Source organism: Lagopus muta, chromosome 1 (assembly GCF_023343835.1).
Source record: "Lagopus muta isolate bLagMut1 chromosome 1, bLagMut1 primary, whole genome shotgun sequence".
Lineage (NCBI taxonomy): Eukaryota > Metazoa > Chordata > Aves > Galliformes > Phasianidae > Lagopus > Lagopus muta.
In genome coordinates, this window is record NC_064433.1 from 32,593,744 (window position 1) to 32,612,825 (window position 19,082).

General features: G+C 39.9%; 1 protein-coding gene across 1 annotated transcript in view; it reads right to left on the reverse strand.

Moving 5' to 3' along the window:
- Positions 1-19,082, reverse strand: part of PPM1H (protein phosphatase, Mg2+/Mn2+ dependent 1H) — a 132,992-nt gene that overhangs the window by 32,974 nt on the left and 80,936 nt on the right. The window contains exon 5 of the mRNA XM_048947874.1: positions 5,755-5,839. Within this exon, the coding sequence (XP_048803831.1) occupies positions 5,755-5,839 (85 nt within the window). The remainder of the gene's footprint in view (positions 1-5,754; positions 5,840-19,082) is intronic.

The following is a 19,082-nucleotide window of genomic DNA, read 5'->3' on the forward strand; positions in this document are numbered from 1 at the left end:
AGCATTTCTCAACCTTTCTGCAGGTGTCTCTTTTTCCTTATCCAGTCAGTTAAGGCAATAACGTCTGTCTTATCTTCAGCAGCAGTTGCCATCAGGGCAGATCAAATGAGCTGGCTTTAGTTGCTGGGTTTGTCATAAATCTAGCACTCATCAAAGGTGAGCAGCAGGAAGCAGTGGAAGCCCTTATTGATCTACCTGGCAGCTATCATACAGATAGTTCACAGTAAAATATTTCCTGCATTTAAGGGCTGAACCTGATCCCACTCAATTTAATAGGAGTTGGATCAGGCTCAGTACATCACAGTGCTAACGTCGATCAGCTTGTCTCTGCTCCCTTTGCCAGGCATCCTTTCACAAAACACCTCCCAGCTCAGCTGAGACGGGGCTGAAGGAGATGCTCTGTGCAGCTGACAAGATTGGATTCTGCTTTCAAGAGGCAGCTTTTAAGCACACAAGTATGATCTTGACATGGTGATCCCTTCCTGAAATGGGAGCTCCATCAGATTCACTCTGCACAGTTCAGGGAATTACATTTTTTCCTCCTGTAATCTACAGGCATCCAAGGTTCCTTTCTGCACCTAAACTTCTATGGCCATCTAATTGGATTGCTGCTACACAATACAGAAATGTCTGAGGAGCAGAACTGACTTCTGAGTTGCCAAGCAATGTTAGACGAGATGAGGCTTTCCATACTTCAGAACTCAGGATTCTTTATATAAAAATACATGTAAAGTTTGTATTTATTTTTGCTCAAGTTGGAAAGATGTTGCAACATCTCTAATGATTTTTGTATTCTACACATAGCATTTTTTTTTTATCTTATTTGTTCTTCCTAGTCTATGATTTTATAAACTCAACAATATGTTTAGAAAGTGCAATTCAGTTCACTTGTGAAGATAAATAGCCTATCTTGATTAAATCATTACAAAGTACTTCTAGGTAAAGAATAGTGTTACCTATCTGTGAAAAAAGACTTACTGAAAGCAAAAACCTCCAAGACCTGAAATGAAAATGGAGATATTTAACTCAGATTATGAGATTACTTATTAGGCTGGATCATGGGTTCAGAAGAAATAAACTTACAGGCTTTTAGCATTTTTCCCCTTGAAAACAAGAATTTCCTTTATTGAAAAGGGAAAGCAATTGGGAGAGACTGCATTTCATAAAGATTTACTCAGATGGAAAGTCTGAGGTCACAAGTGAAATAAGATTAATAAAGCTGGCAGAGTTACCTCAGGACTGCTAATGTTCAAATAAGATTTCTCTTCCGCAGCCAAGCCTCAATGCTTGATTTACAATCTAGGGATCTTAACTTGATTCTAATATTTTTGGCATCACTGGAACAGGGGGAAAAGAGCAATTTGGAAGCTTCTGGTGCCGTGAGCTGAATTCTTATGTGAAGAATTTTTTTTTTTTCTTTTTATTCTTTTTTTTTTTGGTAGGTGGTTTTTTGTTTTTTTTTGTTTTTGTTTTTTGTTTTTTGTGTGTTTTTTGTGTTTTTTTTTTTTTAACAGTTGTTCTTGATGCTTCATTGTAATTCTATAAAGAAAAGAGTACAGCTATGACTTTCAGTTGAGTTTGTTGAGAACCGTTCTCCATTTACTACAAGGCAGGGTTTTTCTCTTTCCATCCCTACCAAACTATGCTGAACCAAAGAATAAATGAAAACATCTCTTTGAAAATCTGCAGTTTTCTCAAGTAGCTAAACGGGCACTAAGAAATCCCTTGAACAGATTAAAAAAAAAAAACAAACATAAGCACAAGCTAAGAACCAGAGTTTCAGCTATGATGAGGCATCACATTTTAATTTTTCATTTGTCTAGTCACGATTTGTAAGAACCTCAGATTAGAAACATCATTCAGAGAACTTAAAATGTAATAAAAACAGTGACTATCAAACACTTTCTGTATCCTTATGAGGCATGTTCAGACAACATTGTTATTCTGCGTTATGAAACAGGAATATTTTCCATCATTTTTCTCTCAGAAGCTGCTACAGTTTTTTTGGCATAAATCTGGCACGGTTTGTATCATATGTTTGGTACTCAGCCATTTTATGGTGTATTTTGTGGCTGGATGTAGTACATTCAACATTAGCTGTATGAAATGGAGTCTGTTCAGGGAAATATTAGTCACGTTTCTTTCAAAAGGCCATTTACTTCCTGCTGTGTTTCCCAGTGTTCAGCAAAGCAAATACGAAATTAAGATAAACCCAGACTTACGCACTAGCGCGCTCGTTAATTAGGTGGCAGGGAACATCGTGCATATCTTATTGTACCTTGCAAGTCTCTTTCCTTCACTCTATTCCCACATCTGCCAATGCCCTGTTCAGCTCCTCCTCAGCTGATGTGGCAACTAGCAGTTCTGCTGCACTGCTTGGTATTTCTGTACATATTTTTCCATGTGTCAACCATACCTTACAGTAGTATTCTTACTGTATCACATCATTTTCTTCATGAGGATATATTACTACCTGAGAATACCTCTCACAACAGCATGTACTGCACAATGCATCCAGTTGTCACCATATGGCCAGGTTCACATTTAAGCCAAACGGAGATAACTAAAGGAGGTGGGGGTAGAAGAAAGGAAGGAAGTAGAAGATGAATCCATCCCTGGATTGGTCCTCACTTTGTTACAAAAAGACAAATGCTTTTTTAGCTCAGCATCATGCAGTGTGACAGATGGTCAAAGCAGTGCTATGTTGAATGAATTGTTAGAGAATTAAGTCACATCCGACTTGTAACTTAGGGACTAACTTACACTTGGGATATCTAGGTTCACCACCTCTTTTTGTTCCCCAATTACTCAACCCTCACCTGGACAATGAAACAAGAACAAGTTCTCATTGAACTCACGCCTGCCCATTCTCTTTGCACATGTGGTGCCAAACACAGAGCACCCACGTTTTCCGAGGGAATAAGTAACAAAATCTGTACAGTTTAATACTGCAGGTTACACTGTCATGACTGAAATTAATAGTCTCCTCAGAAGATAGATGAAGAATTGTTTCTCAAAATATTTGCCTACACAACTGCTGCACATCTCAGAGCAGTTCCCAGTCAATAATGGATTGAGTTCTCCCTCAGGATACACAGATACAGGAAGCCAGAACCTTACTAGAGTAGGCACTATATAAGATATCCTGCCAGAATGCTGAATAGAAAAGATAGAAACCAAAATTCAAAACCAAAGGAGATTTGTGAAAGCATGCTAGTGAAGGGGAAACAGCGTGAGCCCTGACCCGCTTGGGGAAGCCAAAGAGTCAAGTGGATACTTGTGTAAGGCCTTCAAGACTTTAAGGATCTCTTTATGCCTTTCTGTGCAACACCTCTGCAAGCTCCCTGGTGCAAAGTCTGTTTCCACCTCGCCCACACTCGTGTAGCCCGCCGGAAGCCTGTGGGAGTCCCTGTGGAGCTGTGTGACATCCAGAATGACTGGTTAGTGAATTTGTTCTTTTGAACCTGCCGTGACTGAGGCCTGGAGGTCACTCTTGGATACACAGCAATAAAACTGCATTAAAATATGACCTAGGTATAGAAAGCATTTGTTTTTCCCCTAGTTTTTCAACCGTTGCTATTTGGAACACAGTTGTATCTAAGACTGGGCCGGAGGACTTCATGCAATAAATTTTACATGGCCTAAACAGGTCCTTTTCCTGCAGATTTCTTTATCTATGGAAGCTAAGGCCCTGAAGACAGAGGATGAGTGCAGAAGACATCAGTTAACCAAAACTAATGTCCTGTGTGGCCAAGATAATCAGCAGGCTCTAAAGACAGAAGAAGGCTTCCCCACTCTGATTACACTAGAAGAATCTTCACAGGCAGCCAATACTCAGTAACCTGCCTGCTGTAAATTCACACCTTCCATTTCCCTTTGCAACAACTTCTCAGCATAGACAGCCCTGAGCTGAAACATCACCCCTGCATTTACCAGGTGAAATATTTATGCTAAAATGATTAACTGACTTTCTTTCTAACGTTCAAGAAGAACATTTCCGTATGTTTGGAACAGAGAAACTTAACTTCAGCTGCAAATAAGAAAATAAATCCAAAGCAAGTAAGTTTCAGATAGGAACAACAAAATGTGTGAATAAAGCAGAAAGACAGAAGAATCAGGGGACAGCCCAAGGTGATGAGTAAATAGAGATCTAATCAACAGGACAGATGCAAGAGAGGAGAGTAATATCACTTCAGAGTGTAACATTTATATCAGTCTTGTAAGGAATTTGGTTCTTTGTTGTTTTTGTTTTTTTTTAATACTAAAGTAAAAATGTTACTTATGAAATGTTATACTTGAAATCATCTCTAATTTTGTTTCATGCTCTTGCTGTCTTGCATGTATTTTCTTTGAACATGATACCCATAGCCCTGGTATATTTGTTACATACTGAAACAAAATAAACAAACAAAGGTAAAGAAATTTCCAAAAGAAACAGAAGAAATGCTTTTCAGATCAGCTCCTGTTTTCAAAAACAAGCCAGAAAGGACATCAAAAGAGAAAGAAATCCCTTGTAGGCAATGTTTTATCTCGTATTTCCTACAGACTTCCTAGATACCAAAGATACCTTTTTATTTTAAAAGCAAACAAATTATTTTAAATGTAACAGGAGTGTAAATATTTATTAGGCCTCTTTTCCACTTGGTTCTCTGAATATGAATATTCCTAAAGTAGCGTTTCCTCTGAAATTTTCAGCTTTAAGCCAGTGAACCTGACTAAAAATCAAATGTGACGGTTGTGGAAACATTTGCATTTCCTTTAAAATCTTCCATCACCACCCCTTCAACCATTTTACTTAGTTTCAAACTACAACTCTTGAGTCAGACTAAAGAAAACAGATGCATGAAGAACAAGGAATGCCTCCAGCCTTGGCCTGTCCATCCTGCTTCAGAAAATGCAAATAGTGACACTGTCTTGTCTTATTCTTGAATTTCCAGGGGAAAAAAGCAGGAGATCAGAGGAAGCAGAAAATAAATCTCTCAGACGCATTAAGAACAGCCTTCTGATGAACAGCCAAAGAACTCCAACCAACTGATCTGAAAATCAGTGAAAAACTCAAAAAACAAAAAACCACAACATGATCATTTGCATAAAAAGTAACATCATGCATTTATGTTTCTTAGGCAGCTTATTGGCCAATATGACTTGATGGATAAAGCATCCTGCATCTTCTTGTGTAGTTGTACTGTCACAGCTGTATGGCTGTTGCTACAGCGAATAAGTCTTTCTTCACCTACCCTATGCTGCAGTTACTAACACTCACTCAGATCACCTCTAAGATGAACACCTTTTCCCCAACCTAGCTCAACTGGCATACTATTACAGCAAATGAATAAAACCCAACAATATTGTTCACATGTGTGCGAAGAGCACTCTTACGTACTTTATACTGTCACAAACACTGGGATGTATTGAAATACCTCTGTGGCTTGTTAGCTGCATGTCTGAGCTCTCGTTATCCAGCATCAATAAGCTGCTGAAGGTCAGCAGCTGAACAAGGTACAAAAGCACAGACACCAATGGCCTCTACAAAAAAGGTAAGACTCCTTTCATCAGTATTTGCATTGTCAGGCTTTTCTGCACTTTTGCTGATGGCTAAAACACATACATACATGCATAATCAGTCATTGGTGTTCAGCAGACATGTGGTCCTCCACTGAGCCACAGTAACTCAACCATGTGGGTCTGAAACTCAGACATTCCTGGGCACTGCTCATCAGCAGCAGCGCCTGATTTGGTTCTCCAGTCTCTTACCAGATACTGAAGTCTCTGGCGTTCGGTCTCTGGAGTGAATTCTGAAGACATTGGAATGACTTCACCGTTTCGGATGATTATAGCCCTGCAGGAGTAATAAAGCACTGTTAGTAGAGGGGAAAAATGTAAAAACACCCAGAAAACCAGGGGGTACTGTCAGACACTTATTCTCTTTGGAGTCATAGTAAAATAAAGCAATTTCTTTCCTACTGAAGTTATCAACAGACAGGATAACAATTCCTGCTGTGCATCCTTTAGGCTGGATAACAAAGTATATTTGTATATGCCAAATTCATTTCAGAGCACAAAAAAACATCCAAGCAACAAACGCAAGTGTTATTTCAGCTGATGTCTGCTGGGCATCCTTATTAGTGAAATGTAGACACCCAGAGGAGATGCTGCAGAATCAGTGATTGCAGAACTACTCTTTGCAGGTTTTAATCCCAGCTGGGGCTGACACTGTCTATACTACTGGCTTCAAATGACTAAAGCAAGCTCTTTCCAATTATTGATTGGTCATATGTCATGTCAGAACATTTCTTTTCCAACAGCAAATGGAAATGGCAAAGAAAATCCTGTTTAACACAAATTCAACTAGCTACCTGCCAGAGGCAGACAGGTAATGGAATGACTATAGATCAGTAGAGAGATTTCACATGCACTTCTGCAAATGGCAGAGAAGAAATGTTTTCCAACACCTGTCTGTTGCCTCTTAAACTACTCCATTGCCTGCAAAATATGGTTTGAGTCTTCTCTGGTGTAATTTCCCTGCATGAAACACAGTTAAGAGGGGCAAAATTTATACAGTGTTCCTACTGCATATATTGGTCATGTATTCACTCACAAAATGATATTACTTTATTATTTGCACAGCCTTGTAAGCATAGTAATGCCTGGTGCTTTCGAACAGCTGGATGAACATCCCAGAGATCTTAATACTGATTTGGAGCCAATTCTCAACCATCAGTTGATTAGTTCACTGTTTGGGTAATAGCAGCATACCAAACCACCTCTCCTCATGAATCTGCATAGAATTCAGCACAGATAAAGCAAGTAACTGGCACCTGAATTCCAGTTTCTACATGTTTTTTCTTATTTCCTTTCTGCGATCTTCTAGTCTCATTTTCATGCAAGTTTACTTCTCTTGATAATTTGATCAATTTGCTGGTATTGCTTTTATGCCAGGCATTCTGGTGGCACTACAATGCATCCAAGAATTATGGTAGGCATACAAACACTGAAAATTTAAGCTCTAAAGTCAAAATGCAACCCTGACACAAACCAGCTTTGCAAACTCAGTGGCACTGTTTAACTGCCCAAGTGTTCAGGAGATAATATTGGACTAACACAGTCTCTGAATGATCATCTGATATTGCTAGTATGCAAATAGAAGGAGCATTACTACAAAGGAACTGCTAGCATTTCTAAGATTCATGTGGTAAAGAAGAAACAGGTTCAGGTCTGAGCAGCGCTAGAAGAAGTGGAATTGATTTAACTGCTTAGTGTGTCAAGCTAATTTTTTAATCGTCCTTTGCTTCCTATTTATCACCATTTCATGAGAAATCTGTATTTTAAAGACCACTGAAGTCCGGGGTTCATCTTTTTCTTTGTGTACACTGACATACTTACGATATACATTGATAGCTATCATTCTCACTTCTGTGGGTAGAATTGGGCCCTGAGGGACTAACATCATATAAAAAGCAATTCAGAGGCGAGTGGGTCAACCTTTCATGGCTCAACTTATTTTCACTAGAAATTGCAGCCACCTGGGATGAGAAGTACAACCCAGCACAAGAAAACCTTTGCGGGGGTGGGGAGAAAATAAGGCAGTGATGTTAATAGCTGATTAAAGAGAGCCTCAGTTTTATGTTTTTCATTAATGTTTTCAGCAGTTGGACTTGATTCAAGTCAAAAGTTACATCTGTTCATAAGAGTGAAATGATTTGATCTGAGGAGTTAAACAGCTCTAGACATTAGCAGCGGGAGGGATGTAGATGTACACATACAGGTCAGTGGCATGAATTCATCTCTGCTGGGCTCGTTATCCTGTTAGCAGTTTCGTTAGCTTTCCACGCCAGCTGCTTAGTAGTTTCATGACAGTAAGGGATATTTGTGACTGTATATATGACAAAAACGGACATATTTGTTGGCAGCCTCACTAGAGAAGCCAGGCATGAAAGCCCGGCCCAGGAGCTGCTGCACTCAGTGGGGTTTTTGTGATTTAAGAGATACCATATCAACCCCTAGTTGGACTCAGAGACTGAACTGCCCTTTCAGTGACCTGGCAATAACAGAGCTGGAGCAGCAAAGCTGTCAAGCATGGTCTGAAGGCTTTTCCCATGGAGCAGTCTCCAGAGCCCTGCACCACTACTTGCTCCACCAAGAGAGCCTGGTGCAGGGAACAGCCCAGCAGCTGCTTTCCGGCAGCCGCTCTGCGCAGTTTGGCAGGACAATTCATTTTAACTTTACACTTCCTAATGGACTAACAAGCAACACCACGTTACGTGAGCGTTGTTGCTTCTGCCACAGATGAAAGATGTATGCACATAATGAAATAGTGCTCTGAAAGCATTTAACTCCCTGAGCACTGTGGAAGTACGAACATATTATTTTATACCAGAATAAAGCCACCTTATTAAACTGTCAGAAATAGCTACATAGGAAGCCAGAGAACTTGGAGAGATGCAGTGCTCAGGGAGCATCTGACTGCCATGTTTAATGGTGACATTTTAATTTCAATCACAGTGGTGAAACACATTACAGCACGGCCACAGGGCAAGCCTGCCAAAGGAAGCTGGGTGATTCATGTTTGTATGGAACAAGTATGTCAACAACCAACAAAATATTTTTCGATGACAAGGTTACTTCAGAGCCACACCAATCACTAGTTTACATCAGCAGTGAAGAAGCAATAAAGAAAGCACAAAAGTTGGTTGCTTTTTTTGTTTGTTTTTTAGTGGTTTTTTTTGTTGTTTTGGTTTGTTTGTTTGGTTGGTTTTTTGCAGGAGAGAAGGTCTGGAGCCACAGATCTACAGCTTTGGGTGTGCTGCCTTCCAAGTCCTGTTGCTCTGATGCCTTCTCCATGTAGCACCGTATCAGGGTGAGCAAAAACCCTGTTCATAATGGCAGCCATGCCCTGAAGGCTTAAGTCGTGTATTTTTTGACTCCTTTTGAAAACAAGAATTTCACTATGTCTCCTCCCCTCTTTTGAATCTAGTTACTCAATCATCCAGTGCAGGGTCTCCCCCCACACAAAATGCAGGGCTGCTCTTGCATTTCAGACACGTGCACACTGCACAAAACAAAGTATATTCACCAGTGTGGAGCTTGTGAATATTTACAGGAAACAGGAATTCATTGAAAAATATCCCCAAAACACAGCCAAAGTAGTCTAAAGCGGAAAAACAAAATCTGATTTTCTCTTTTCTGGCCACCTCACTTTGAGGATCTTCTGATTTAGCAAATTCCTGCTCTGAATAACCATATGTGGAGCAATTGATGCGTTGATGTTTCAGTGTGTGAGATGGGGCTGACAGTCACGGTGCAGCCTGCAGCAGGCTACATCCACCAAGTCACATACAAATGAAAAGAAACATGAGCTTAACAGGCTGCATGCAGATCTACATAAAACACTGCATCTATCTTTTAGATTGGTATAACTTCACAGACTGTGGTGTACAATGAAGTGATCTTTTCAGTATTTCAGCATTCACTCAGAACAGTATTTGCTTATTTTCTACATTAATATTTGATACTTTAAAACAATATCTTGTGCTTTAGTAAACATCCCCTCTTAAAATATGTGGTAAATGAAGCAACTAAAGGGTAAAAATCTGTGCGCTGCAGTGGTGCTCTCGCACTCGAGATGTAGCAACACCACAGTGGCCTAGGGAAAATATCAATACATCAATTACTTTTGCATTTTTAATATGGATAAAACAGCCACCCCTCCCTGAAGGAGCGAGGCTGCTTTTCTTCTTTTTTCCTTTCTTTCTTTTGTAGAGAATACAATCAGCAGAGAATTGCACAGCATCCTTTCTGAGTTTCTTAAGAGAAACAAACAGAGGGAAATTCATACATTTCAGAGGAAGCTATTGTTAGTTACTCTCGTTTAATCATACAGAGAAAGAAACACTTTAGTGAACAAGGTCAAAAGTGTAATTTCACTGCTGTAAAGGGTCTATTGGGATTCTGGTGTTGAAAACAAAGAGGCATCTCCTACTGTTAGGAGTATTCAGGGGACACCCTGATTCCATTACACACTTTTCCAGCCAAAAATGATTTGAAACGCAACATTAAACTGCACATTCCTACAACAGAGAATAAAAGTCTGGTAAAGGTGACAAAGAGAGACCATTCGGAAAACCCTTTTTGACAGCATATATCAATTCCAAGCCACAGGGAGGATGTATCCATTTTGTCAAAAGGTGTTAAGCGTTGTGGATTTGGTACAGATGAAGCAGCAGTGCCTGGCCTGTCTGAAGAGGTATTAGAAATGTGTCAATGGAAAAGAAAGAGGGATTAAAGTGACAGAAAGAATAAGGCAGGGTTTTATTACATTCAAAGGAGGAACGAACCAGTATATTTTAATTAGCTGTGTCACAAAATAACTGAGAGAAAAAAAGTAAATCCTAGAAATATGGAATTGGTCTAGATGAGTACTTGTTTACTATGATAACTAAATGCATATATTTAAAGAAGCCAAGGAAGCACAGCGCTAATGCCTGGTGATTTTAAAACTACCAAAGTTCCATTTATTTACGTTTTCTTCATTGCTATGAAATGAAATAAGATTTAAGATAATGTTCACCTTATCTGTAAATTAACCATGTACATTGAGTAAATGAAGTTCCTCTGGAACTTAACTATCATGATCAACCATTATGATTACTGATGAGTTTTAATACATTCAGCCCTGGCATCTTGGTTTCACTTATTGCTAACTGGGTTACTCTTCTTATTCCCATGCAGACACATTTCTCAATGTTTCTTTAGAAACCAGATGAACAAACACCTCACTGCATTGGCAATAATCACGGAACTATAGTGAAAAGCCTTTAAGTGACTTCCTTGATTTTATGAATTAAATCAGGCTGGGGATAGTAAAACAAACCATGACGTAGTGTTTAGCTGGGCATTAAAACAGGTCCCAGTGATGACATATCCATCACCGTAAAAGCTGGAGGTGAAAGCAGAAACCCTCAGCAACACCCATGGCAAAACACACATCTGCCTACCACCTGTAATCCTCATGAGAAGACTCATAAATGTCTGGCTCCTACTTTGCATCTCAACCACGAAAACAAGCAACAAAATGGAGAGGGCGTAGAGCCAATAAAAAGGGCCTCTGCCCTCATTTTCCATCTGCTGCCACTCAAGAGCAGTGCCACCCTGCTTTATTGGCATTACTCAGTGTAAACATCAGGTTGTCCACAAAAATGCATTCAGACTGGACATTTGGAAAAATTTCCTACCATGAGGGTGGTTAAACTCTGGAACAGGCATCCTGCAGAGGTGGTCAATGTCCCATGCCTGTCAACGTGCAGAAGGCATTTGGATAAGTCCCTCACTGATATGTTTTCACTTTCAGTTAGCCCTGAAGTGTCAATACCGTTTGACTTGATGATCTTTGTAGGTGCCTTCCAATTGAACTATTCTAAGTAGTGGAGTATTTTTCACTCAGCTGAACATAGCCAATGTTAGCAGGGAATGCACTTCCCCTGTGACAACTCAGTCTGGTCCTACAGGAATAACAAAGAACTCTCTCAAGCTTTTGGGGAGCCTTCTGCAGGCTGCCTGTGCCTTCCAAGCAGCCAAGCTGGCCACGTTTGGAGAACACCTGGACACTGCTATGTGACAGGAAAATGCTGACTTGGGGCTTTCACAGGTAGCAGCCAAAGTATCCAAGGGCTCCTCTTCATTTCCTTGCACCAGTATTGAGCCAGCCATGTTGCATGGCTCCTGTGGGGCTACAGGCATCTCCCCATGACTTTGCAAGGCACATGGGATGGAGTTATAAAATTTAGTTCCTGCAAGAAACCCTGAGAGTGGTCTTTCAGAGGCATGATACCAGCACACCAGCTGCTCCTGTAGCACACTCTAGGGCTTTATGACATTTCCAGTTAACCCAGTCATTCATATTTACATTTCTACTGCTTATTTAGTGATGCCTGTGGAGAAAACCTCTAAGTAAAATAAATACACTTTAAAGTCACTATTTTAGTGGTCCAGTTTTACTAAATCATCACATTATTTTTAATAAATGATCACAAATGGGCAGAGAGAAGCTATTTCTCAAAGCAAAATAATATTAATAGATCACATGGAAGTGCTTATTTCTCATTTATATTAGCTGAATCAGTCAGAATCTTCCTTACTGCCACCAAGAACAATGAAAATCTGAATTCTTTAAACAGATCTTACATTCCATCCTGTGTATTCAACTAACTTAGTAAGCAGCACAGCAGTCAGAGGCATCCTCTGCAGCTGGCAGCCTCCCTCTGCCCCACACATTGCATGCAATAGTGAGAGGCATTAGGCCACCATCAGTGCTGTCACTAAACTGCTTCAGTTGTTTCTGTATCACTACTCGTTCCCTGGTTTTAAATTAAATACAACACTAAGCTTGAGGGTTGTTCACAGAAGAGATATCTGGAGAAGACATTGCCCAGTGATTTCTGAGCCCAGGAGCTCCACTTTGCTGTGGTGCAGCTCCATTCCCAGGAGATTCCCTGCACTACTTAAGGTTGTCCTCACATGGATTGCTTCTCTGAGCCAGTCTAAGTATGGAGTTGCTATTATTAACAGTTGGCTAATTATTAACAGTCAGCATTATTAACAGTGTTTCACTTTAGGGCTAATTACACGGGATACGTGTTGGTGTTAGCTACCTATATGTGATTGTTTTTTGCCTGTGTTTTATCAGGAAAGTAACTTACTACTGGCATATCCACATGTGGTGCCTTTGTATCTTACTTTACTTTGTATCTTTACTTTACATGTTTTAACATGTAGCATTTCCTACTCTAGTACCAGTAGTATGAACTCAAAAGCCTAACAATTAAACTAAAACACTGTGTAAGGAATCGTATGTACTTTCCCATTGCTTTACACCTGAATACACTGGTCCTCCTAGCCAGCAGCTAGGAAGCCATTACAAGCCAGTTTGCATTGAGCAGATACTGCTGGAACACAAAAACTGTCTGCCAATGGTTCCAACCTGCTTACACTGGAGATTTGCTGCCCTCATGGGATGCATTCCATTCATGATGATTTCAGTGTATCCTTCCCTTGAAAACCATTAAGTCCAGGGTTGCAATGATGATACATCACTACATTTCCGCAACATGGCTGAACAACATGCCACCCATTATTTGGGTCATGACAGAAAGATGAAGAAAGCAGCACAGTCACATCTTTGTGACCAGCTCTGAGCCTTGGGACCGTTATCTCTGGAATCAAAGTCTGTTTCTCTGCTGTCCAGGATATCGTATTCATCTCCAGGACGAGTTACTATGGCAACTAAACCTGGGCTTAGGGATGAAGGCATCACTGTGCACACTGTGCACTGTGTCAGTAATATGGCTGGGGTATGGCTAACCACAGAAGGTCAAAGAAGTGCAGATATTTTTCTCTGCTCTTCACTGATTTAGCATTGAGGATGTCAGAATGATTTTAGTCCCTAAAGCATCACATCCACTTGGATTTCAGCTTTTCTGCTTTCTCAGCTCAGCACCAGAACCCTTCAATACGATTTCATGAGACCAAGGTGAGCCTGGGGTTCTCCCTCTGGTTCCTCTCCCACAGTTTGGAAGGCAGCTAGAGGTGGAAGGTCACAGCCTGCTTGGCATATCTTGGCACTAACCTATAACACTGGAAGAAAGAAAGAATTCACCATGCTCCCTGGTTGACTAAAAAGGCACAGATTAAAGAGTTAAAAACTGAGCTCAGTGAAGTGCATTGGATCATCTGGATTCTGCTATACTTGCTTATATCACAAGCTGCCTGTATTCAAGATAACAGGCTCTTTATGCATCCAGTGGTTAAAATTATGCTTTAGCATCCTTTACTCATCTTGTCTCATACATTATGAGCTCTACAGGTTAAACATGAAACATACGTGTGGTGATGTTATTACAGAAGGATTTTTTTCCTTGATTAGCACTCATGTTCACCAATAAAAGAAAGCAACAGGGAAATTTTTACTCATAGTGGTTGCAACGAATTTTTTTGTCTGGGTTGGTTAGTTCTCATGATGTCTTTCTACCCCTCAAAAGGCTGAAAAACTCTATGAGAATTAAGTTTAATAGGATCCATCACTCCTAGAATCTAGTAGCAATGAACTGTGGCTTTCTAATTTGCTAGGAGTATTCAAACAGTAAAATTCCTGTCCTTCCTCATTATCTGAAATGTAAAGACTTCATTGGTAGAAGATACCGTGTGGTTGAGACTGAAGACTTAACTGAACACACCACATGTTGAAACTGTTTACAATGGCTTTAAAACATGCTAGATTGTCACAGACATTGCAAAAGCATACTCTCTTCCAGAAAAAACAAGAGTTTGGAGAAGAGGCAGGACTTGCGTGTCTTCAAAAGTCTATGAACACTGACTGCCAAATTAATCACTTCTGCCAAGTCAGTGCTGGATATGAGGTGCCAGAGCTTCAGAACTCATAATTCACTAGGTTGTTAGAAAGCATGCTCTTTGAGTGCAATAACTTATTTCTGATTCACCACCTTTTCTCCACACCTTTGATAAAGTGTTTCCTGAAATGCCTCCAAAAGCTTCACTCGATACAAAATTCTGCAAGGTGATCTGAGGTAGCTGCTACTCCTGTGAATTCTGTGCTCTTACTTCTCCTTGGAAGGAGTCCAGGTGGTAGAAGGGAAGTAGAAGTGCTTTCAGCAGGCCTTGTGTGGGAAGGCTTCCAAGGAAGAGAAGTTGGGCAAGCAAAGAAACAGGACTTGGCTGTATCTTCTGAGTCTGACTAAGATGCCACGCTCTTTTGCAGCATTTTCTGCTAGGCAGCAGAACCAGACTTCTCCACCTACCAAACTGCAGTTGCTGAAGAAGAATGTATTTGGGGACTCACTTGGTCTCTCTTCACAGTCTCCTGAGCAGAGCAAGCACAGACCTGGAAAGTCTAAGCATTTTTTTTGGCTTTGAGTGATGAGGAATTAATAGCCATCTGAAAAAAAAGGATGTGCACACAGCTTGGCCAAAATACAGTCTGTAAGTGTCACTCTTGCCTCTGGGGAGGCATTATTTGAGGATTTAGAGCAAGAAGAATTTTCAGAAGACAGGGAAGGATCACCGTGGATTGTGTGGCTGAAAGTGCCATGTGCATGGCTGATCTACAGTTCCTCTTCTCTTATCTTCAGGGGGACAGGAGTAAGAATGCTTCTCCAAATGCTGCAGTTTGAAGCAGCTTAGTAACTGAGTTAGTCTTTCCTCCAGAGACCACTAAGTACAAAACGCAATTATTGTTGTTTATGCAGATACAGATTCAAGGAGACAAAAGAGCTTAACCAGACCACTTTAAAAAAAAAAAAAAAAAGGCAAAAAAACCCCAACCCAAACAAGCAAGCAAAAATCCCACACAATACAGATTAAAAAATAGTTAAGAAAAATTAGAAAATTAAAGTTTCTTAAAAAATATTGTAAAACAAATACCGAAACAAACCAACTCTATAATTGTAATACACTAGAGCATTTCTTGGTTTCCACCCTTACAGTGTTTGGGCTTCTGGCTAAAATCGCCCTGTTGGACTGCCTGGAGGAAGAGGTCAGATACCACAAACCACAAAAATGAGTCAGAATCTTCAACTCTGATTTCTCAAAAATTCTATTTCAGCTACAGTGCCAGTCAGCAAATACAGAGCTGTTTCCATGCCTCTCTCATTTGCTTCATAGTAATACATGATTTCCCAAATTTTAGTCTCTACAAAAAGAACCACTTATGAGATAAGCAGTTAACTAGCTCTATGACACAGAGCAAGTATATAAGTGAAATTCAACACAGGCTGCCAATCCAGACAGAATGGAAACAGTAAACAAAGCAGAATTCAATTTTCAATGCACTATTATATTAGACTGGAAGAAATCAGTGTTGTACACACATAAGGACAATTGAACTCCAGTGACATTGCTTAACCTGCACCCATGTGAAACTGCCACAAATACATCCACTTAGAGAGCCCCTATCACTTAACAATCCCAAATGCTTCAGTATGAATTCTACACATGCAAAAAGGAGTCTGTTCTGGACATGAGGATATATCTTCAAACAGAGGGTGAATGTGCCCTGAAAACAGAGGCACATGGGGGCAAAAAGCAGGGATGCAAAAAATGATATACATTTAAAAAAAAAAAAAAAAAAAAAAAAAAAAAAAGGCTGATGAAGCAAATAAAAAAATCCAGTGACCCTCTAAGATTGTGAACCTTCCAAAACATTAGGCTCTTTTCTCTGATGCCATCTTCTGCCAATAAATCAAAAAAGTCCAAGAATCCATTTGAAGATTTAGCAAGTATTTCAGGGAAATATTTCAGGGTCTATGACAAAGTCAAATCATCTTGTGATGTTCTGCATCCTATATAATGATAAAAACACTGCTAACCCAAATGGCTCCAAACACAGCACAAAATGGCAGTGCCTGCAGTTGCTGAGCAGCTCCTCAGCCAGACAACATGAGAGCCAGAAGAATGCTTGTGCCAAAGACAGTTAATATGATCATACTGCATTAGAGTCATTGGAGTGATATTGGGTAAATGTTATGTTGCATGAGGCTATGCAGTAATGGGCAGTAATCAGTAAAAACATTTTAAGTTCTTGTTTTACTACTGCTTCATCACTAGCTATAAAACAACATACTAATAAAGAACATAAAACTGGAAGAACTGAGATTAACAAGGCGTGTTATGACAATTTAGAAGTAAAAGTCACTTTAGCAATATAAAACTGAACAATACTGTTTAAAAGAATCAGCAGAGAAGATTTACCGTTCCTTATTGAAAAAAATAAACCAATCAACCAACAACAAAAAGACCAAAGAAACCCTAGATATTCAGAGTGTCTACCACAGGGTAGTAACCATGGCGTATTTATCAATCTGGTAGGCAAAATATAAATGCCATGTATCAGATAGCCCACTACAGCACTATCAGTCCTTGCACAGACAATGCTAACCACTGAGAGGTGGCAAGAGAGAGGGTGGCATTTAAAAGCTTTGGCCAACATGCAGACTTAAATTTTGACTCTACAAGTAGGTATATTTATGGCAGATTCCAAGAATGATTAGCAAGCCATTAGAAAACGCAATCAGCTCCCTCCAAGTTGTTTCTATCAGGCTCTGAAGACATTACCTAATTTTTAGTAGGATTCTGGTATCATGTGCTGTTAACGTATAATTATTACAGAAATGCGATTGCATCGTTAGCATAAGTTTAATTGTATCATTGACATTAGTGATGCCATAACATCAAGCTCAATAATGGTTCATAACAAAACGTACAATTAGCACAATTTTTCTCCTTTTTACACCAACCAAAAGTGTTCAGCTTGAAGAAGCCTAATAGTCCCTACAGAAGTGAGCTAGGGCTGAACCTGAAAGGATTGCTGGCTGGTAATTTAGTAATATGGTAATTAAAGTCTTTTCATGATGTAATTACACATCAACTACAAAAGGACAGCTGCTATACAACAGTGCCAGGGTACGTGGCATGAAATGATTAGATTTGAGAAGCTTTAGTGGTTAAACTGAATACCACAGGCATAAGTCTGAGGTATAGCTGGCACCACATAGCACATTATTATTCAAGTCTCACACTTCCAGTTTCCTCAGTCTCATTGTGACAGTAACAGTTTGTTGTATGTACCTTTGTCCTTTGACAGCAGTAGCTGTTCAAAACCCACATCTACAAGCTTCTGTTGTTTCTAATTCCAGGTAACTTCAAAGCCTAAGCCCTCTTTTGGGCAGAAGCTATACCAATAAGGATTGTGCAAACAATTATCGATGCTGCAGCATGAAAACTCTCGTAGATTAGTTAACTGCAGTTATTTTTCAGAAATTTATTCTAGCACATGGGCAGAGAAGGTAGGAGACTGAGGACAGAAGAGGCATAAGTGAGCTGGTGAACTCAAGGAAACCAGAACTCCCCTGAAGTACTGAGGCTTTTGGCATCTACTTCCAAAAGCAACAAACATGAGGCGCATATTTGGAAAAAAAAAAACAAATCCCACTCTTCTCCTAAAAAACATGTAAACATTTTGTTTAATAGTTCCTCATTACATTTCTCAGTATTCTCATTTGTATCTGTGCAAAACAAAAAGTTGACAATGCAAGGCATGAGACAGTAAAAATGCACATATTTTTCCACTAACACAAATAAGGAACTTCTTGGCTACGTGACTTGGCCCTTAAAAATACAACAATGCACTGTGCGCCCTGGAAGTAGGCAGACAAGATCAGAGCTGCTTTTCTAGTCCTAAAATGTCATTTTAGGAATGAGAAGCAACTTGGATGGTTCACAGTAACTGCAGGCCTCCCTCCTACCCCTGTCCTGAAACATGAGAGGCAGTGAGAGACTCAGATCAACCAGACTTCTACACTTTAAAGCTTCTTTTAAAAATATTTTATTCAGCTTGGAAAATCTATAAGCAGGCCCATGTGAAAATGAAAGATTTTGGAAATTCTGAGAATTCTCCTCAGCATGAGTAAGGCTTCCATGAGGTCCATTTGGAAAGTGGAAAACCAAACTGTTTTGGATCTCTGTTACCTATAGGGATCTGAGGGAACGAGTAGAAGAACTTTAGCCTTAGTTCAAAGATTACTCAGCCTTGCCAGTGGCTTTCTTCTTTTCCTCTTTTTCTAAAACAAAAAAATGTTTTGGATGGGTTTAATGAATATTCAAAGCCTCTGAGTGGTTTTAACTAAGGTGGACACTGGGACTATTTCAAGATCACCACCAATAAAAGTTTATTCCCGTGAGTATCCACAGGATTCAGTGGAGCTGAGGCTGCTCTCAAGAAGCAGAAGGAAGATCCTGGGGGAACTGCAAGCAGCCAGTAATTTAAGACTAAAGACCTCAGCCCTCAGAAGCAGGTCCTGCATGGCCAGTTTTGCACTACACAAATAAGGAACAAAGCCATTGGCTAACTCTATGGAAGAGACTCAACTGTACTTCAAAGCACAGTAGTAAAGGAAAACACGATTACTTCTAATCTGATGGAAGAGAGGTAAAATGCAACACAGTTAGTGGTTCTGAGGAGTGGACAGATGGTCAAACTCCAACTTGTTTCCAGGTACACTCTGCAAGGACTCATC